Source organism: Labrus bergylta, chromosome 6 (assembly GCF_963930695.1).
Source record: "Labrus bergylta chromosome 6, fLabBer1.1, whole genome shotgun sequence".
NCBI classification, from domain to species: Eukaryota; Metazoa; Chordata; class Actinopteri; order Labriformes; family Labridae; genus Labrus; species Labrus bergylta.
The window spans coordinates 4,764,968-4,788,076 of NC_089200.1; the positions used below are offsets into that span (position 1 = coordinate 4,764,968).

Consider the following 23,109-nt stretch of genomic DNA (forward strand, 5'->3'; position numbering starts at 1 on the left):
TTTGATTGCTAAATAAACTGAAAACACAATCTGAAGCAGCTGTCCCATTCATTTAAATACTACGTTTTCATACCGCTGTTAGTGCTGTTTCTGCATCCTGTCCATTAGTGCACAGCCTTTCATAGGACTGCGCACTAAGTTTTTTAAGTACACACACACACACACACACACACACACACAGCGAACACACACTTGCAGGCACACACTGTACTGTGCATCAAAAAAACGCTGAACCGTAGGTCAAAGCCTGCTGGCTCTGCAATAGCGAAGCAACATGAGCTAAACACCCACAAAGCATCATGGGACCAGGATGATGTGGGTGTGTATTGATTTCTATGTGGGAGTGGGGCAGAAAGGGTGGAGCTAAAACTGGAGATGCAGTGGATGACAGATACCCATTAATGTGAAGAGTGATGTCTGAGTGGGCATGTGTGTGTGGGTGGAGGTGGAGCGGGATGGTTTACAACCGAGCTGAACAGAGCAGATAAAAAAAAGAGAACAGAGCAGAAAGAGGAGGAGTTAGAAGGTGGGGCCACACCTCCACCTCACCATGGAAACGGTTGCTTGGTACTGAATTTTTACATCAGCACCTTTAACCCAGTATTGATAAACGTGAGAAACAAGTGGGTCATATAAACATGACTGTGTGAAGAACACATCCTGAGTGGAGTGTGTGTCACATTATCAATGACATAACAGTGAAGCTCTGAGAAAATGAAACATTAATCTCCAATATTAAGTTTCAGAGCAGCGCGGGGACATGGTCAATGAGATGTATCCTCATAGACAAAATCATTTCTCAGATCTGGTCTTATTTGTTCGGGGTGTGAAAACTGAAGGCCCTGTCAAAATGTATTTAGGCTGTTATTAATTTCCTGTCATATTTGGTATTCTCTTCCAATGAAACAGGGTTTGATTTAGTCTGTATATCTGTGATGCAGAGAGCTCTCGAGGCTGGATGTCCTGACACCCTACATTGGTGACAATTACACCTGTTCCAACTGCTCGTTATGGAAGATTTCTAATCGACCAATCACTTGGCAGATACTCCATGCAATTGTTTGCATTAAAATCTACCAACTCCACTGCATTGCCTGCTTAGTGTGGCAACAACATGTTTCTCTGCTTTTTGCATTACTCCAGCCTGTTGATGCTGATTGCCTAAATCTTTTCCACGTTGATACCACATGTTTCAAACAATCTCCATTTTTTTTATTAGTTTCAAAAAGTAACAAGGCTTTAAAAACCACCCAAAATATTTGAACTCATATTTTAACCAAAAGCTGCGGCCAGAGAGAAAGCAGTCTAAATTTTACAAAAAACGTTGGCAACATTGCCAACATATTTGTCTAATTAAGACAGTGTGCAGGAGTTTGTGGAAATATGAATGCCTAGGACTTCTATTTTTGTTGCCATGGTATCAAGCAGGTTACAATATTGTTTTACCAGGTAAGCTACACTTTTTGACATGTTTCTACCTCCAAGAAAGTGATCTCTATCGCTTCCCGGGGGGAGTGGGGGGTGGGGGGGGGAGGCATACCCAATCAGCACCAACAGGCTGCGGTTGTCTAGCTGCTGTAAACTACTCTCATCATCGGAGTTAAAAACAAGCAGAGTATATTATAATGTCAGATGTTATAGACAACTGTATGTGTAGATTTGTAGTGAATAGTGAATTGTCCTGATTTTGTTATATTGTCTACATACTGTACGTCCTGTTTTACTCTATTTTTATGTTTTCAATGTTTTTATGTCATTTTCAATCGGGCAAATTTTATTTGTGATAGTAAATATTCTTTGTTATTTTTACTGTACTTTATTTGAACTTTGTTTAATCTCTTAAGGTGAGGTTTTGAGATAAGTCTTCATGGGTTTCTACCTCACCAAACATGTGTTTTATTTTTTATTTGTTTTATTTTTCTGTTTGACTCTTCTTTCAAAAAATTTGCAAATAAACTAAACTAAACTATGAAGGCCACAGCTGACATGTCTTTTGAGTATTGCATTGTTGTTTGTTTTTCTTTTGCTACATTCTCAAAACGATGGCAAAATCAACCTGTTGTTATGTATCAGTGGTTATGTGAGCATGGACACACATAACTGGAGTAAAAGCTGATCAGAACAAAACTGCTTCATGGAAACACGTCGTTGGTTTAAGTTGTTGTTGTTTTTCCGATCAATATATCATGCACACACTTGATCTGGTCGTGACTTCCTGGTTAGGGTAAAACTATTCTTACAGCGCACGTCTGCCTCTTGCCTCTGCACATACCTGCAGGTCGTCCTGCACACTCTCCCCCCTGTTTATCGATTGTGCATATAGATATAAAAAACACAGACATCTAAAGTCACAGACATGAGACAGCACAGTGCACAGTGAGGGGCCAGAGGAAGGAGCAAAGGATGGTCCAGTACATCTGATGCTAAAGGAGATAATAAAGGAAGCAACAAAGCTCCTTTCTTATCATTTGGAGAATTCAAACAGCGAGAGAGGCAACTTAATTGGCTCTGAATGTAGCACAGGTGTACTGATCTACCAGTATATATCACACACAACCATCTCTTTGGGTTTTTAGAGTATGCGATGGAACTGCAGATTCTCATCATTTATGATCAACTGACAACCTTGCAGCAACTCTGTGCTTCTATTGGGTCAAATATGGAAGAAGGAAGTTCTATGTGCACCCATTGAAGTACTAACTCACCTGGCAGAAGACGGGTTTGTAGGTCTCAGAGAAGTACTGGGCCAGTTCTTCAGAGTCACAGAGGTCGAGCGGCAGCCGGTTCACACACAGACACTTGGAGTGAAGGTTCTCCTCTTGGCTCAGCTGGTTGACGTCCATCCACTGCACCATCAGCGAGCGATCGCCCTAAAACCATCATCAAAGCAAGATTCAGAATATCATTTGTGAAGACTGTGAACTGGCTTTACTCTCCTGCACTTCTCAAGTAACTTCTAAATAATGCATTTCTTAAAGATATAAATCTATATATGGAGATATAAGCTTTTCATCCTCAAGTGCTGATTTGATTTGTGTAAATCAGAGTAACTTCTTGTGATGAAAGATACAACAGAAAACTCAAAGTACTTGGTCTTATTTCAATTCTCTTCACCAGAATTTCCATTTTTAGACACTCCAAATCCATTATTACCCCTTTACCGTTTCTGAACATTATTTCCTTTTTAATATAGATGGAAATGGAAATAACAGGAGCAAAATGTACTCTTCAGCAATTCAGTTTACAGTTCTTGTTTCACGGCTGATCATGAAGCAAGGTTGGAAGAACCTTGAGGTTAAAGAAGGTCACATTGAGATATTTATCTGTTTAAACTCTAATTTTACACTTAACTTGAAACCAAACTCAACCTGCAGAACCATTCTTACTACTGATTTTCTGGTCCGGCCATTTTCTATTTGACTGATGACAAGTTTCATTAAAGTTTTCTAGAAGTAATAACTCAGGTTAAAGATAAGATTTAACGATTCAAATGCATTATTCCTTTTTTTACACCTGTTTTATGTTTCAATCTAAAAAAGGCCAGCCGGTCAAAGTTTTGTTTGGAGCTAAAAACTTAAATTTGATTACTATCAGAAAACTTTGAATAAAATGAGAACAAAATAAAATGCATGGAAATGAGATAAATGCCTTATCTTAAGCTGCTGCAGCTCAACCGATACAAGCTGAACCCAAAGACTGAATATAAAAAAAATGAGCAGCTGCTGATCACCAATTGGTTGATCAACCTCTTGTCTGAAGCCTCTAGTTAAGCATTTTGGCTGCTGTCATTTTTCTTTTAACCACAGGTGACCACTGTGACCAACATGCTGTATTAGAGAAGAATAGAAACTAGTTGCTATGGCAATAACTTAATAAGAAAAATGTTTATTTTATTTTTTATTTTTTCTGTCTTTAATGGAGAGATAGGACGGTGGATAGAGTTGGAAATCAGGGAGAGAGAGAGAGAGTAGGGAATGACATGCAGGAAAGGAGCCACAGGCCGGATTTGAACCCAGGCCGCCCGCTTGGAGGACTGCAGCCTCCATACATGGGGCGTGCGCTCTAACCACTGCGCAACCAGCGCCCCAAGAAAATAGTTAAATTAGGTAAAAAAACTGAACAGTGGGGTCATCGTCTTTATCTGGTTTCACCAAATCCAATGGTATTTGAAATCAGTGGTGTCTCCCCCTTCTGGCCACTTAAATAATGCAGTTTTTAAGACACTTCTGCATTAGCTTTATTGAGGAAGCCAGAGGCTACATCCTGTTCTTATGTACGGCATGTGGTTAATCCTGGGTTTCCATCGTTTATATTCATACTCTGCTAATCATGAACTGTAGAGTGAAACAAGAGGATTTGGACAGAACCAATCGTTCCAACATCAATTCAGTTTTAAAGATAAAATAGCAAAAAAAAAAAAATCAGATAATCAAACATGTTAGTACTATTTTAAAAACTGCTGTTACACACCATTGGTCGTCCCAGCAGCTCAGAGCGGGCCCGTGAAGCAGAGTCCTTCTTCATGTACTCGACAAACCCATATCCTTTGGAGTGTCCCGTCAGCTCGCTGTACACCAGGAAGGAGCGCTCGATGTTTCCGTAGGCGCGCACCAGCTCCTCGAACTGCTGGGCGGTGTAGGTGTGGGGCAGGTTGGTGAGGCAGAGCAGGGAGTCGGTGGGCTGCAGGGTGACGTTGATCAGGCGTCCGCGGACAGTGCTGTGATGGAGGGAGCGGATGGCATCCTGAGCCTGGTCCCCGTTCAGCAAAGTCACAAAGGCTGGAGGAGGGGACATTATGGAGACAGCGGACGAGAGGGGAAAAAGACGGACGAAGAGACGATGATGGACACACAAAAAGAAAGAGAGATGCACGGACATAAGTGGACGGGGGGGGGGACGGGTGAAGGACATGAAAAAACACAAACATACATTTAAAGCAGACATTCAAAAAACAGGCAGAGAGAGCATGCAGTGTGTGGAGGATGCAGAAAGGAGACATGCAAAAAAACAAACCCACATGAAAAGCAAAGGAAATAAATGACGGGCCAAATGTGGCAGAGTGACGAAAATAAGAATAAGTAGAAAATAAAATTTAGGCACAAAAAAAATGACAGACAGACAGTCATAAAGACAGACAGACAGATACACAGAGAGAAAGACAACACATTAGCAAGAAAGCCAATAGGGAGCCACTAGGCAGGGGGAATCCACTGTGACACACACACTCTCACACACACACACACACCTTATCCCACTATAAAAAAACATCCTCACTGTGTGTGTATATCATTTAAACACAAGGCCTGACTGACACTTTGTTTCCGCTCGTTCCTTCTTGAGGATGATTTATCATCTTTTCTTTCAGATGAAAACGTCAGCTGTACGGGAAAGAACAATCCCATTTCATTTATGTTCAATAAAGCAACACAGGTTTGCTGTGTGGAGGATGTCAGGCTGCACACGGTGCTCACTTGGCTTTTTTTTTGCCTAAACATAAGGAAACCCCACTTTATAGAGAACAAACCACATGACGTATTTTTGTAGGCCAACCAGGAAGTAGCATTTCCATGAGGTCTAATGAGAATTCTCCTCTGGGATGTTTTCATTGGATTTTGGATGATTGCAGAAAATAATCTCTGTGTTAAACACGTTTCTGAAGCGTAGGCGTTTTGTTCAGCAGGATAATCTTCACAGATGAACGCCATTTTTATGATGTTTGAAGAGTTAACGCGGCCGACAGAAGTAAAAAGCTAACGTTATGCTACAAGCTAACTACACCACGGTGGGATGATTGTGACGTCACTAGCGTTATGCTTCAGACGATCTCCGATAAACTAATCCACGTAGCTTAATAAATAGTTTACTAACATAATATTCACCTTAACCTAAAGATTAAACCTACAGGAGACATCTCCGACTAGTGAGAGAGTTCCCGCCCTCTGTGTCCGGCGTGATGACCTTTAATGTCCCCGACAACCACTGTAGTCACATTTAGCCGCTTGTTAGCAACCGCCTTTTTAAAGACGAGTAAAAACTTCAAACTTCCCAAGTGGAGGTATTACCTAACGTAGTTTATGTGCTCTAACAAAACACCAACATCTCTTCAGCTTGTGTTAACCACAGACCTTATTTCAGGAGTCTAACCACAAACACATTCAAAATCCCCGTTGACTTTTAGACGTTAGACCCCATGGCGCTCAAATGCTAACTTACTTCCGGGTTTTAGGACTCATTCCTGTGGCGCTCTATATCCTGTGACTCTATTAAGTAGGCTTTGATGTTTTTTTTGTGTAATCCTGTGAGGATCTTTCAGTTAGGGTTGATTTTGGCGCCCCCTGTGGACAAACCGGTACCAGTCATCCTTTTTTGCTGATCTTGTCCTGTAGGCTCGATGTGTAAGTCTTATTTTCTTTTAAAAAAATGACTTTATCTTAAACATATCACTCACTGTGAATCTTTGCTTTGTTAAATGTATTAAAAGGATGTTTTTGGCATGCAGGGTCCTGTGACACCTAAACGTTTGCAACAATTGCATGCATAAAAAAACTATAGGGAAATATTAAAACTTCTACAAATGATCCGATTTGCTTTTGAATGTCTTGAAATGGCATTAGTTTTGATTTCAGGCTGTTTCATGACCAGCTAACACTTCCTCACAGGAGCTTTAATAGGCATTTCTTCAAAGTCATGGTAGCTCAATGATGGATAAGAAAAACAAAATGCACATATAGGCCCATTAATGAAACCACAGCCAAACCTGAAAAAAAAACAGTTTATTGAAGCTTAATGTATAGAGCATTAGGAGGCTACAAAGCTTTAAAAAGCCAAGAGGCAATGGTGGTCAGGCCAAGGTACAATAACTCATATTCCAAAAGAGGACAAAGTGTCATCATCAGAGAGACATTTTCAACATGCTAAAAGCTGCGTCATCGTGTGTGTTTAAATTATCTACTGCAGCTTTAAGAAAACCAAACGTGTGCGTGTGAAATATGAACATGACTCCAAGGAAACTAAAGAAAATACTGATTCAAATAAAAGGCTGTAGCCAAAACTAAAGCAGAGTCCAAGTTACAAAATAAAGAGACAACAGGATGTCAGCCCAGATGCATGATAACACTGACCTAACACATAATGTACACAGCGCTGAGGAGGAGAATAAACTTGACCACACAGTCCAATATATCACACTTCCAAAAGCAGAGGCAATATGCCATGTGAGCATAGCTGTGACTTTACTGAGGAGGGAGGAGAGGTCTGAGAATCAGGCAGGGAAATATGTGCAGGAAGGTAAATTAAACCTTCCATCACATCCCTAAACAAATTATGTTTGAACTGCAGAGCTTAGCCCGGAGTCTAGTGGAGCTGCTCGGAGCAGAATCAACAGAATCAAACTGAGATTGCATCGAGCAGCTCTTTGAGGTTTTGGCTGTTGAAATGGCCACGCTGAGAAAGAGAAAGGCAACAAAATAAACCTAACTCTACAGCACCTTGTGGCACCCTGAGTTCGAATAGAATTTGAATTGCAAACACCTAGCCATGCAAATGCAGCTAGAAACACACAGGTGGTTATGACCTTACTGTGGGGAAGGCCAATGACAAGCAAGCCAGCAAAAAAAAAATGCAAATGCTATTTTCATACTGAACATCTTTTCAAGTCCAATATAAGAAAAGTGAAGCTAAAATATTAACTGAATTGTATCACTGATCATAAAAATGAAATAAAAAGCTCTAAAGATTCAACGTGCAGCGAGATGTTTACAACTTTAACTTTCCATGCCGAATACAATCTGATCGTGCAGGTGCAGCTGGAGCTCTGAGCGAGTCTGGTGGAGAAACAAAAGGTTGGCTTGGCTTGCATTCTGAGTACATGACCAGCAGGAATACATCATCGTGCCTCAGGACAAACCCTGCAGTCATGCACCATGTGTAAGAAAACAACCCAGTGATTTGTGTTTTTTTTTTTTTTTTTATCAAAATTTCAACCTCACCAGCTGTTCTTGTGACTCTAAAGTCATGCACACGCTGTTCTTGAACGTGTTTCTAAAGAGTTTCATCACTGAATCTCCAAAACATTGAAAAAGGGGCTGCACGCACTAACACCATGGTTAAAACCAAAAGTCGATTTCAAGCCATCATCTTGCACAGAGACTATTCCTGTTGGTTTAAGATGTGCTTTCTGAAGAACTGCTTTTTATTCTTCACATACCTGCACAGTTCTATACGATACATTTGTATAATAAGTGATAAGCAGAGGCTTTTTTTCTGATGATGACCTGATTTCTGTCTTTCGATAACGCTCCATGTTGAAAGTGAAAGCCTAAAAAAATGGCAGCAGTTGAAGTCAAGTGCCCCTCCTAACTCTCGTCTTCCACTACAGATGATCAGACAGAGAAGCCACATCCACCTGACATTCAGATTGATAAAAAATGTGTCTTTGTTCTGGAAGCTGAAACCCCAGAGGTCTCCATCCTTAAACACTGAGAGGACTCTGTGTGCACTTTTAAAAAGGGCAGGGATAATTATGAGAATTAATATGATCACGATCAGTTTTACATTTACAATCAAGACAGATAAAATGTAGAATTTGAAAGTGCTTCACCTGAGGGGTTAACTTATAAGAAGGTAGCTGAAACACTGGTCGATGGTACAAGGAGCTTCTGAGAACACTCGACCTGGAAAAGCTAACATACACCTTTAGGGACAGTTATACGACGGATTTCTTTAAATATGGCAACCGGGTTTTGTAATGGTTGATCCCTCAGGACTGGACTTTGCTCTGCCTTGTTAAAAACACTGAAACTGACTTTTAGATTATATTATTAAGACATGCTGTAACGTCAAGACACACTTGGTGTGGGTATTTGGTCTTGTGTGTATTTCTTGTGATGTTAATTATTTCTTTTAATAATCTATCTGTTTTTCTGTTCTCTTATCTCGGTTGTGAATGAGGGCTCTGCTGTGGTTGTTCTTTTGTGTGTGTTGTGTTGTGTAGGTTGTTCAAACATTATAATAACAACTGTTCTCCTGTAAACACTTGAAACTGCATAAAAATGTAAATGATGCTGGAACCTCAATAGAAAAAATTAAAAAAAGAAGGTCGCTGAAAGCAATGTTAAATCGGCCTGTTTTCTGTAGTTTCATAGTCAAAGACAAATCAGTATCACATTTTTTACTTTTTCATCAATATTAATTCAATTACCGGTAAACTTTTTCTTGAGTTAAACATGAGCTATACCGGTAGTTGCCTATCACAACTGTTTTTTTGGCCATGTATAGATCAATCTGTTAATAACTTTGAATAAAGCAGTTTCATGTTAAGCTTCAGTGTCTCTCTGACTCTGTTAGAAATGATAACAAAATGATTTGTATAAACAGGGAGACACATTTCTACGGTTGAAACAGAAATGTGAACAAACGTTACAAATCAATCTGCGTTTGTTTATGTTCTCCAAACATGATCTTCATTTCATCATGTTGCAAGTGTACAAGGGAAATGATTTATGTGTAAAATGGTTGTATTGGTCATTTTGAATGTTTTAAAAGATATTTGTGAGTGACGGCCAAAGAAAAGATGAACAGTATTGTCTTCCCTGGAGTGTTTTAACTTAGAGCTGACCTCTTAAAGGGGCAGTGTTGTACCCTGCTGGGCCTCTGCAGCACATGAAGTGTTCATTATTGTAGGAAAGATTTGTGTTTGCGACTGTGGCACTGAGGAATATTGGGATTTAGATAAGGTTTAGGTAGCCATATCTACATTACACAAACATCACATGCTTATGAGAACCACTATTAGTGAATAAAACCTTTCTTCATGCTGCTAACTCACTCTCCTTCAAACAAGAGAGAAATGAAGGGTTTGAATTGAGCAGAGAAAGCTTCAAAACATCAGGTCGCTTACAGCCTTAAGTTGAATAAATGGTGGATAAAAAGCAGCAAGACAGACGAGCAAAACCAAAAGGCAGAAAACGAGGAGATGATTCATGTTCTCTGGCCTCTTTAAACACCCCCCACACACACACACACACACACACACACACACACCTTCAGAACAAGTCAGCGGCAGAAGAAACACATCATGAAATGCCAAGTTCTGTGTCTGATCCTGAGTGCAAAACAAATAGTCCCCCCCCCCCCCTCCACAGGAAATGCAAATCTAAACACTGGAGTTTAGCATCACCGGCCCACAATTCACCAAGTCACTGTGTGTTAAATTATTCAAATAAAAACACTGGCAGCTGGTGTCTCTGCCACTCATCAGTGAGAGCAACACAGCCAAAAACACATCAGCTGTGAGTGGTGTTTTTTTTCTTTTTTTTTTTGTGGGTGACTAAAATATGCTGCTTCAATCACGAGCAGCGCTGACTGTGATTACTCTCATCTATACGTGACGTCCATTTCAAGGCAACAGGTTTCGGCTCCTTATCAACCGGAGAGCGTGGCAACGACAAAAAAACAAACTTTGGCTTCAAGTTAATTAGAAAAAACCTCTCGGACAACTTCTGAGTCATGCTGCAATTTTCCTAACCATTATAGCGCCTGTTTTGATTTCTCCAAAAGCATCTTCACCACAGCACATGGAGCCTTTTCAAACGGCTCTGAGAGGAGGAAGTGAAGCACATAGGTGATGCATTCAGCTCTGCTATGAAGAAACTTTGATTATTTAGAGAAAAATGAATGTATAACTCAACAATCAGGGGGGGGTGGATTATACTGAAAAAGTATGTGTAGACGTTTCTAGTAATGTTTTGATGCTCTCTTTTTAGGGTTGTGACTCTGAGTCTTTGTGACACAAAATCACTTGTTGCTGCTGGTAATCAACATCAATCCAACTATAATCACTGCAGGAGCAAACTAGAAACTTTTAGAGCCACCTTTTGTGCCCGAGGGCGCACTCCAGTACCGTGCTTAAGAACGATTTATTTGTCCCATAGGGGGGATTGGTTTCAACAAGGAGGGCTACAAAGAACAATAAATTGCATTTATAATTAATCAGCTGGCTTTTTTAAAGATTTATTTTTGGTCTTTAATGTAGAGATAGGACAGTGGATAGGGTTGGAAATCAGGGAAAGAGAGAGAGAGAGCGGAATGACATGCAGGAAAGGAGCCACAGGCCGGATTTGAACCTGGGCCGTCCGCTTGGAGGACTACAGCCTCAATACATTTTTTTTTGATAAATATATTTGTTTTGCGTGATTAAGAAATTAGAAAAAAGGGAAAAGTGTTCAACATTTTTACCCCGATAGGATAAACATCTGGAACCCAAAGAAACGCAAAGAAAAGGTCGGACATCTTCACAAATAAGGAGCTAGATAGAGATGATATATTGTTTTTTGATGACAAGAGACTTTCACCATGAATAAATGTTGTGGATTGTTCATTTTTTAACCTTTAAACCGTCTTTAAATATGTAAAGGATCTGCACATTTTCTGCCCGTTGGTACCACGTGTATGCATCTTCCGAACCTCCACAACCAAAATTTGACAGTCCAAACACGTGCAGGGCAGAGAGCAGATCTGGAGTCATAGCTTCAAACCTTCTGTAGAGCAGGACTCCCGCACCCGCTGACCCTGCACATGAACGCCACACTCTTTATCTAACATGTAAGCTACAGTCGGCTTCTGCACATTAACCCAGAAATACACATATCACAACGATGTCTACATTTTTAAGGTTGAAACTAAAACTCTAACAAGAGAAAAATTCCTCTACCTCTTCCTGTGCATGCACCGTTCACTGATCGGCAGAACTCGGCTGGAAAATATGAGCCAAAAATGTTCAAATAAGCAAATATTTTGGACACCTGCTCCACAGGCATCTTGAGTTTTTTCAGAGTGGAACATCAATGTGTAGGCAGATCTAAATCAAGGTCAGGACTGAGTAACACATAGAAAATCTATCCCCACCTCTGCGTATATGTATTTGTGTTTCTCCCCCATCTGAACCTCTATTGATCTCTGTATTGTCTTTTGGTGCCGTTGCTTCCCACCATACTGCTCTCTGACTGCTGCATTTCTTCATATCTTGTTGGCATTATTCCCCGTCTGCACTCGGTTTCTCTATCTTCCATTTCTATGTGCCTCTGTCTGTCTTCAGATACCGCCTCCACCCAAATCAATTACCTCAAAGCCCATCTAATACTCTTACACACACACACTTGCTCTGTAATGGATCTCGAACTCTAATCTGGTTTTAACCCGCTAAGTATGCTGCCTAACATTAGACATTACGAGGAGATGGGAGAGAAATATACTTTGGGGTTTTATGCTAAAGCTCTCTCTCTCTCTCTCTCTCTCTCTCGCTCTCTCTCGCCCTCTAATGACACCGTGCAGACCTGACGAGCGGGGGCTGACGTCAAATCCTGCTCCATACTTTCTCCAGCAGTCAAAGAAGAGAACTCTTAAATAGCTTACAAAATAAATCTCATAATTCACAGCCTGTGCAATCACTGAGTGGGCTACTGAGTGAACTTCATGAAAACATGAAAAAAAAAAAAAAAAGATTTCACAAAAGCGCCCCAACATCTTAATTATGGTTCTCTGGCTTGTGAACGTGTCGATTATTTCCCGTTGTTCTGATGAGGAGTGTGTAGGGGGTGCTGGAACTGAAAAGGAAGTCTTCCAAAGCTGTTATTCTGCTGCCATAGTCCCTGTTGAAGGAGCTAATTAAAATCAGGAGTTACAAACTGTGCGGGGTTGACTCCTTGAATCTCGCGGGGCAGGTCCTCTTGCTGTGTGGAAAGTGGTCCCTGCTGCTTCATCTCGGGCCCAGAGGCCTTTTTTGGAAAAAAGTCTCAGGTAGAGAGAAAGAAAATAAATGAGAGTGATCTGTGTGAAACTCTCAGCTCTTTAAATCCAGGTTGAAGACTCACCTGTTTACAGCTGCCTTTAATTAAACAGCTTTAATAAGATTTTAAACTTTAACTCTGCACTGTAACATTTAACTCTTTTTATATTTTTACTTGATTTATTTCAATTAATTTTATTTGAATTATTTTTATTCAAACATATTTTCAGATTTAATAAATTCAGTGATTTTTAAATGTTCTATTTTAATATTTCTTTTCTTTCCTCTGTCATGATGCTTTTGATGTCTTGTGTGAAGCACTTTGAATTGCCTTGTTGTTGGAATGTGAGCCATAAATAAACTTGCCTTGCCTCCAGGACATTTTGTTCTTCCCTCCACATACATTTCGTTAATCAACAAAACAAAAATCTGTTTTTTCCCCATGTGAAGATGGACCATATTTTCTCTTACACCATGCTCAGCATAATGCATTAGGTGATGGCTTTACCATTAAGACCACTGGTCCACATCAATTATTTTTTCTTATTATTTTGTTTCCTCCACTTTTACCAACAAATCAACAAAACAATTGCAACCAAAGTTGATTGTGGAAGTTCTTCAAAATAACATTTGTGACCATTGACCAAACAAAATGTGTAACAGACAAACAAATGTAGTTAAGTCTCTCAGTTTGGTTAGGGTTGTGTTGACGTTGTTTCCCTCGCTATGCTGCACCAGAAGTATTAGTTGGTTTAACTAACTATTAATATGTTATTGATGCAGGCCCACAATGCCAGTTAAAGGCAGGGTTGGTAATTTTCGAAAACTAGCACAATTTTGAAAGTAGCATTCCCTCAGTGCTGCGTCTGCACCCAGCCCCCTCCCTTCTGTGCTCCCTCAAAAGCCACGCCCCCTCACTACAATTCTAATTCACTTAGCAGACGCTTTTATCCAAAGCGACGTACATCAGAGAGTAAGAACAACACAAGCAAGGATCTAGAAAAAAGGGAACAATGTGAGTAAGAGCAAACGATCAGCTCTGAGTCTGATTGGACACACAGGTGCTGACAGGAAGTGACCAGAGGCAAAGCACAACATTGAGGGCAGTTCTTGAGAGCTCTAATCAGTATAGAAACCATCTTATAAGTCGTCGTTATCAAACAAAAACCATCGTCATTACCATCATCATCATCAATAATATGGAGACCATCATCATTAAGTTAGTAGGTATTCATGAAAGAGCTGGGTCTTTAGCTTTTTCTTAAAGGTGCAGAGGGACTCTGCAGATCACATGGAGTTTGGAAGTTCATTCCACCACCGGGGGGCGACAGAGGAGAAGAGTCTAGTCAGCGTCTTAGGACCCTGTTGTGAAGGTTGGATCAGACGCCTTTCATTGGCAGAGCGTAGTGGGGGAGGGGGGGGGGAGTGTAGACCTGGATCAGAGAGTTAAAGTAAGGAGGAGACGTTTTTGTCTCTGTTTTGTAAGCGAGCAGCAGAGTTTTAAATTTGATGCGAGCAGTAACTGGGAGCCGGTGTAAGGAGATGAACAGCGGAGTGACATGCACGAGCACCGCACTGTGATGTCTCATGTCTCATTCAGCGGTAACTAAACACTAAACTTTATCATAATATATGTTTAAAAAAACGACTATTTTACTATTCACAACAGCTGACGACAAACTCACAGTATAAACTCCTGAAGTCATCTGTGACGCGCTTTGAGTGTGAGTTAGTGGACACAAGGGGTAGAGAACGAGCAGGGAGACAGGGAGGTTCATGATTGGTTCATCAGATTGGTACCTCGTGGCAGACATTGGTTGAAGTTTTTACATGCTAACAACTGCTACAGATGACAGAGAACATGAGTTATTAATTTCTGTCAGGACAATTTCAACCAAATTCTTAAAAAGTACATCTGGAGGAAATGATCAACCCTGACTTTAAATGATGTGGCTAAGCTATAACGCAGCTTCCCGTCACTGGCTGCAGCTCCAGTTAATGGGCGGTGCTCAAATGCCAGGATGTAAACCAGCACGGTGGAAGAATGACCTCTCAACCTGAACAATGTGTTACAACATTCAGCACAGGCATGTGGACATTAACCTGCAGGGAGGACCAACATTTCCCTCAATGAAGTTTCTATTTCATCGACAGGGGAACCAGTCACTGTGAGAATCCCTACTTTATGAAACTAAGGTTCAGAAAAAGATGCTTACATTCATAATTGTTTCCCCAACAACAAGTCAGGAAGTCATCCATTATTTTCCATGCTGTCTTCATCCCATACAGGCCGTCATGTGATGAATTATTATTGTACCCTTTTCACAGATCCTTCTTGTTTCTGATACAGGTGCTTGAGTTATGAGCTTGGAAAATTTCAATTTTGCTTCAGAGATGAAAGATTCAAGATAACAGAGGAAACCAGGGAGCAGAGAGGATGGTGTTTGGAAATTACATCATCATTGCAATGTCAACCTGGACTGAAGTTAAATCATCTTTGTTTGAGCCGGGGCCGAGAGGACAGGGAGGAGGAGGAGCTCTCTTTAGATCCTTTGCTCTTTTTTACATCTCTTGCAAACAGACACACACATTTTACAAGTCTCCTCAGGGTCATGGTAACAAAGGAAGCCCCCCCCCCCCCCCCCCCCCCCCCCCCCCCGAGGATGCTCTTGAAAGTGTATAAATCCTCAGATCACAGCATACATCATCTCTGAGAGGATCACAGCTTTGAACTGGAAGGCTGAAGTGCATAATATATTATTTTTTAAAACAGGAATACGACAAATATCACACACACTATGACTCTGCCATGATGGTGCCTCTCATTTCTGTATCACCAATGCATCTCTGTGCCTTTTTATTCCTCCCTGTCACTCTGTGCTACAGCATCTACATGAGTAAACACTTCATCCTCCTCTCTCCTCCTCTCCTCTCCCTCCCCAGAGCGCTCCTCTCATCCTCTGAGCCCTTTGTCTTTCTCGCTCGTCGGCCCTCCCACACTCTCTTTTCCATCATCATCACCTCCTCCTCCTCCTCTTGATCCTGTTCGCTCCCTCTTGTTTTCGCACTCTTTTCATCCGTCAGTTCCGACTGCAGTCCTGCAGCCTGAAGCAGCACTTCAACAGCAGTCCTAAAGGGAGCATTATCCCTTTAAATCTGTTTGTTTAATTGATTTGAATTGTCAACACATTTGTTGAATAAATATGGCAAATTTTGCTACTTTCAAATCTTTAAACTATTGTCATCTGGAACGCCATCACACAGGTTCAGTCTCTGAACAAAACAGTTTCACAGGTCTTTTGAGTTAAACTTGTCAGTCCTGACTATCACAATGTTCTTTTGGGTTTTCTTCCAAGCATCAAATGACACTAGAGCAACAAAGTGGAAGAAATGATTCTTTGTTTTTTTGAAAATCATGTTTTTTTAAATCATTCTTGAACATTTTTGAATTGTGCAGCGTTTCTTGGAGAATATATGACAGCCACTCCTCAACACAAAATCCAAACCCACCTCTGAAAATCATACAATCATTCACATTATCTTTCTATTTTAACTTTCATTTAACATGTAGCCACAGTGACGTATCTCTGCTGCCCTCCTGCCAGCATGGATTCTTCCAAACTTGAGCGCATACGATGAAATCTTAAATCATTTCGTCACACTTTGGGTTTTTTCAGCTTTAAAAAACGCTGCTTTGTTGTAAATCAGCTGTCAATTTACTTTAAAAGTACAAATCTCTTTGTTCCCACACTGTCTTTAAGAAGAGCAGGTGAGGCTTATTATATGTAAAAACATGTGAATGCATATTTTTTTTTATTTTTCTGAGTTAGAAAATCTCATTTGTAATTAAATATATGAATCTTTTGCAGAGGTGCTGCTTATCAACAGGTAAGGGAGGTAACCGCTTGGGGCCCCGAACCAGTAGAGGGCCCCCCCTGAGGGCTCACAAACTGAAACCAAAGCAGCATGTGCATTTTTTTTAAACGACAGTAGGAAACCTCCCTTTAGGGGGCCCCATCTGACAGCACTCACTTTACTTCCCTGCTGAACCCTGCATGCATTATTGCTGTGAAAACCAAAGTCGGTCGATGAAGTCAACCAATAAAAATGGAGGAATTATTGGTCTATAGGAGAGAGAAAGAGAAACAGGGAAAAAGAGGAAGAGGAGTAAAGTGACCCTCCAGATGTGATGGTGATGAATGCTGGTTGGAGGGCCCCTAAATTGATTTTTTGCCTCGCGCTCCAAGAGACTGTCGCAACTGATCTTTTGTCAAGAGAGGTTTGATGATTTTAGAGCATGTTTATGTTGTTTTTTTCCAAACATCCAAACGAGGGAATCGTTAAAGCGTCAAGCTAAGGCTTCATTCAGTTGAAAACTACAAAGAGATACTTTTGGAGAAGACAAACTGACAACTACAAAAAAAAAAAATCCTTTCATTTTTGACTCCCCAGGATTCCATAGAAAACTGCTTTGACACATAATCGTCATATTTATACCTTTGGCCCCAAAAGAACTAAACTCTGCTTGAGTTACGCTGCAACACACCTGTTTTCAAGTCGCTCCTTTAATAGGAAACATGCACGCCTGAACCGCAAGAGAACTTTTCAAAGACTACCTCTAAAGGACAAATGGTAGATGAAGCAAAGTTTCATAGACAATATCAATATCTGAAATAATATGAGATCCAGATTTTGTGAAGGGAACTCTTGTCTGATCTAATGTTTAGCCACTGCTGGAACTGAAGATGATCAAAATGCGATCAAGCTGAACAGCAGGAACAATCTAGAAATTTGCATTAAACAAAAAAAAGGAAACACAATCCAGAATGTAAAAAAAACGAGTATCTCCAGTGATTATTATTTACAAGTTGTGATTAAAAAATCTATCACAACACCTTTTTTTTTTTGCAGTCGTTCTTTTCACTGCGTTCGTTCCTGCCGTGTTCAGTATTCAAATGGAATAGTCAGGTACACGAGATTGTTGAGTGGGTGGTTTTGATGCATAGGTGGACGGAGAGATGGAGAAATGAAGGGGATGGAGGGATGAGAGATGCATAAGAGGCAGCGCTGAGTGGATCTAACACTCGGCATCTCTTCAACCAGCCGCCCACTCGCACGCCCACATCAGCTACATTGTTCACTCTGCCGCTGTGTCCCTCTTTGAAACGTTTCGCTCTAAAAATGGATGCAACCCCATTCCACAAACGCTATTTTTTTGTGTTCTTTAGATCCAGTTTAAGGATGTGAAAGGATATTTGCATTTACAATTAAAACCATGCCATCAAAAGGACACAAAAACAGAGGCAAATATTGATTTTTATCTTCATTCAAAAAAGCTACTTAACTACTTAATCATAAGAACACAAGAACCCAAAGACAAAAAATACAAAAAATATACCAAACCAACATCGTGACCTAACCATCCCATGAACCATCATAAGCTCCCAATCAACACCAATTCTTCAGAACCACATAGAAACAGGACAATGCATTTGTATTGTGCATGTAAGCCCCTCCCCTGCAAACCATTATATCATCAATTCATCATCATGTGATTCTTTCAGTAAATCCCTTCATCCTTCTCATTTTCTCTGGAGCATCTACTTCTGTCTGTCTCCACTTTTCATTCCTCAGCCTGTCGACTGAGTCAATCCTCACCTTCATCCTCCATCCATTAATTCTCTTCCTTAACCCCTAAGCTCCACCCCTTCTGCAGATTTCATTTCATTCTTGATCCCTACCATCATTTTCCGTTCCCTTCTCTTCCTCCTCACTCCCTATCAGAACTACTATCCAACTTAATACCTTAAATTTAAGCTTTCAAATGAAACTGACAAACTGTTGGTATTTAAATGCACAGGGTTGTTGTTCACAAGCTGACAGATGCATTGGAAACCTCACATACCTCTCAATCGGCCTCTTGTGATTGGACCTCAGTTGCCTGCTCTATTTTGCAAACATGACACATAACGTTTTGAATCCATGCTCCAATGTGAAATTGGACTTTGTGTTTAGTCTGTTCTCTATACACAAGAATCCTGTTGCTGAGGCTCATTCTTGCTTTTTAAGACAAACGAGTGTGTCATTTCACTCAGTGATTCTCAAAGTGGGGTCCCAGGACCCCCAGGGGTCCGCGGAATAATTTACAAACAATTGTAAAAGTGTGCTATATCATTGAATAAGCATATCTACAAACTGGGACCTCTTGCACCAATAAAATCAGCTATTTTGTCCAATACTCCCGCCCACTTCAGTTTTGTGCTTTTAGATCAATTCTGATATGATCGTGAAATGTCTGTCACTTCATAGTGCGCAAAAAAACCCCCCCAAAAAACACCTCGGAGCAAACATTTTCTCAAAGTTTAAAAAATGAATTACTTGGAAAGTATAAATGTAGCCTAATTCTATCGTTGCAAAGTACATAGTACATTATTAGAATAGAATAGAATAGAATTATTTTATTGATCCCAAACTGGGAAATTGTGGAAATCACATAGGATTAATAGCTTATCAACAACACAATAATGAGGGGGTCCATGGAAAAATGTCTCACCTGAAAGGGGTCCGTGGTCTAAAAAAGTTTGAGAACCCCTGGTTTAACTTATGTAGACGATATCATTTTGATCTACTGCTAGTGTGTGTGTGTGTGTGTGGCCACATGCAGCCCAGGAGACCTCTGAATGTGGTCAGCGTGATCAGATGATGTGTTCTAAAGAAACACAAGATCCAGTGTATAAGACTTTTAAGACATATTTTTCATCTAAAAAGTGGGCTGTGGCCTTTATACAGATGCACCTTAAAGGGCAGGTATAAAATGCTGAGTCATGTGATGTCATGACCCTAAGTGAAGCCGCCGCCATTGCCAACAGCACACCAACGCAAATTAAAACAAACTTGTTTTAAAATTTAGTTGATGACAATTTGATTATGTTTTAAACCTTTTAAACTTATTTCACTTCTATACGCACAAACAGAAAACTAATTAAGGGGATGAATTTATGGACTCAAAACTGTAACATGACATTACCTCAGGGAGGCACACAGCGTCATCTCTTGGCTTTCTCTGAAGCCTTCAGCTGTGTGTGTGTGTGTGTGTGTGTGTGTGTGTGTGTGTGTGTGTGTGTGTGTGTGTGTGTGTGTGTATTTCTATGTGTGAGATCTTGTGGTCAGCTGGTTAAAAAAGGCTCTTTTTATCTGTTCTGTGCATTTGTGTTCTTCTTATAAAACTGATAGCACAAGTTCTATAATTTACATTTTGTTCATTTTGTGAAGCTTTGTGTGTGTGTGTGTGTGTGTGTGTGTGTGTGTGTGTGTGTGTGTGTGTGTGTGTGTGTGTGTGCACTGGTGTGAAGCACAGATAGAGCAAACACTTCCTCACACAAACTCTGTTTACTGAAGAGAGAAACTTGAGAGATAAAACACAGTGAGTGATTAAGGTAATGAGACATCTGCAGTCCTTCAATATTTCACTTTGCATTGTCTTAAAAACATTTATTTTTTTGTTTCTCTTGGGAGCAAACAAACAGTTTATTGCCACAGCTGGGTTGAACGTGCTTACACGAGCTGTAAAGAAGCAGCTCTGTGTCCATACACCATACAGTATACATGCACTCTTCAAAGTCAAAGTCAACACCGCTGTAGGTTACATGAAGACACATTTTTCTTGAGTATTATACAAAGCTGCTTGTCGGATATCAATTCAGTCAGATAGTGAATTTTAAGCAGAAATGAAGCATGAATAAATATTAGATGGCTTTCAGAAAACTGCTTTGATATTAATAATCTTGGCTCATTTGCCAGAATGTTCCACCACAGGCTTGGAAAAGAATTGAGGCACTTGGTGACATTTCAACAGAGATGAAAGATTCAAGAAAGCTTTTCAAAAGTTGAAAACTGTGAGGCGCTGGTGGCTCAGTGGTTAGTGCGCGCGTCCATTGTGTATGGCTGTGGTCCTCCAAGCAGGCTGCCCAGGTTAGAATCCAACCTGTGGCTCCTTTCCCAAAATGTCTATCCCCCCCCCCCTCTCTCTCTCTCTCTCTCTCGCCCTGATTTCCAAATCTATCCACTGTCCTACCTCTCCAATAAAGGCACAAAAAGCCCAAAAATAAATCTTTAAAACCGGTGCACATGGATGATGATTCAAATGGCTCCAATGAAAAGTGAAACTTTATACTTCAAGGTTCTCTCGTCTTTCACATCTGCAGGTCGATCGCAGCTGAATAGAGCCGTGGCACCATGACAACAACAAATGTAGATTCTGCAGTTGATGACGCAACCTCCAGAGTTTCCCCACACGTAGATGATACCTAGACAGCCAGTCACAGTGTATTCACAGACAATTTAAGCACCTTTCTATTTGTACAAGATTGCCATCTGTTGTTAACAACAAGAGGACAATCTCTCTCTCTCTCTCTCTTTCTCTATACTAAAGGAAAACTCAAGACATAAAAATCTCTTTGCTCGAACAGTTTTGCACGTTGCTGTAACGTCCAGGACGTTCAACACGGAGATTTTTAAGATGTTTTTGCCATATTTTTGATAATCGACGACACAGCTTATGTCTGTAAGTGTCCTCAATGATTAGTATTGTACAGGAAACCGAGGAAATGTTTTTTTTTTGCATTATTAGTCTGACCTCAAACAGCACATAATAAAGACAGTCTTTCCCTTAAACCGAGGATCTGGACTACTGCTCCCTGTCTCTCCCTCCACCGGCTTTAGCTGTTTTTTTCTGCAACCAAAAACTGACATCATTATGATGTCTATTCCAAAATTGATCTTTTCATTTCAGTCTGTTTCATAACCAGTTAAAAACACCTCACAGAATTATTTTTTTTGGGCTAGATGGCTGCTTCAGTAATACGAACACAGCCCAAGCTGATTAAGAAACAAAGTAGATGATGTCAGACAAACCATCTTGGGTACTGATGATGCCCTATGTTGGTTCTCATAAGAACAGATGCAGCCCAGCAAACCACCATCACAACATATTTTAACGTCTGCTGCCCGTGGTTTGGTACCAACTAAGACAGCGACACTGTAGGTTCATTAAGATGTACTTTGTGTGAAATTTGTGCAGGAGTTGTTGCTCCAACAGAAGACCACCATGAGCACGCATTTCTCAATCATATGAGCAGATTTTTAAACAGTTCACAGCAGATAACTGAAAATGTATTTATATCCACACTGTGAGGCAGTCTGTATCTGTGGAGCAGTTTCCCCAAGTGTCCCATAAACAAGCGCGATGGTTTCCATTATAGACAGTCGCCTTGGAATTTCAGAAAATAAAAACAACAACCCAATAACACTGCTGAGAAACAGCAAAAGGAGAAAATCATCACATTCCTCATCATCTTCCTTTTTTTCCTCCTCTTGGTGTCACATATGAAGATGTTTTTGAAACGAGACGAGGCTCATGGATACTAACCGTGCAGAATGAGAAATATGTAGTAATACAAAACACATCCGCGGAGCAAAGTGCTGCACACTGAATGAAGCATGATGACACATTTTTTTATCATAGTCAAGGGCTACAGACACAGGGTGTGTTTATGTGTGTTTGTAAGTGTGTGTGTGTGTGTGTGTGTGTGTGTGTGCGTGATCAAAGATAACAGCTGCATCACATTTCCTCGGCCTGTGCTGATTTACATTTAGTGATTCACAAGCAGACAGATGGACGGATGATGACAGAGAGGGAGAAAAGAAAAGAAAAGAGGAGGAAGGGAGAGAAAGGGAGACGGGGAAGGGGGATGCACAGATGCACAGAAAGAAAAAGAGAGAGAGAGACAGAGAGAGACAGAGAGAGAGAGAGAGAGAGAGAGAGAGAGAGTGAGGGAGAGAGACGGCAGTGACAAGCTGCTGTCCAGGGACGCAATTAGACAGTCACTGCTGCTGTCACTTAAGACAGGAAGACGGAGCGCAAAAAGAGAAAAAGTAGAAGAGCAGAGTGTCAAGTCTCATAATGATTCTGTTAGCTGGTGTCGTGCAGTCCTGGGAGAAACAACCCCAAGCAACACACACACACACACGCACACACACACACACACACACACACACACACACACACACACACACACACACACACACACACACACACGTTTTACTCAACTGACTGTAGACGCAAATCCTCAACTCCAATTACCAACGCAATTATTAGAAGAGCTGCTTTAAATGTGCAGTACAGCTGAAGCACAGCTCGAAACTCTTCACACTCACCTGAAGGCTTATTTTAACGTTTTGTAGCGTAACTCCATTCCTTTCTTATCTGGATTCATTTGTTTTTATTGTTTATTGTTTTAACATGCTTTTCTTTCCCCATGTTAGAC

General features: G+C 40.6%; 1 protein-coding gene across 1 annotated transcript in view; it reads right to left on the reverse strand.

Annotated features, from left to right (window-relative positions):
* raver2 (ribonucleoprotein, PTB-binding 2) overlaps positions 1-23,109 on the reverse strand; it is a 98,180-nt gene that overhangs the window by 39,035 nt on the left and 36,036 nt on the right. Inside the window, exons 3-4 of the mRNA XM_065955601.1 lie at positions 4,471-4,778; positions 2,706-2,870 (exon numbers count right to left, since the gene is read on the reverse strand). Coding sequence (XP_065811673.1) covers positions 2,706-2,870; positions 4,471-4,778 — 473 coding nt within the window. The remainder of the gene's footprint in view (positions 1-2,705; positions 2,871-4,470; positions 4,779-23,109) is intronic.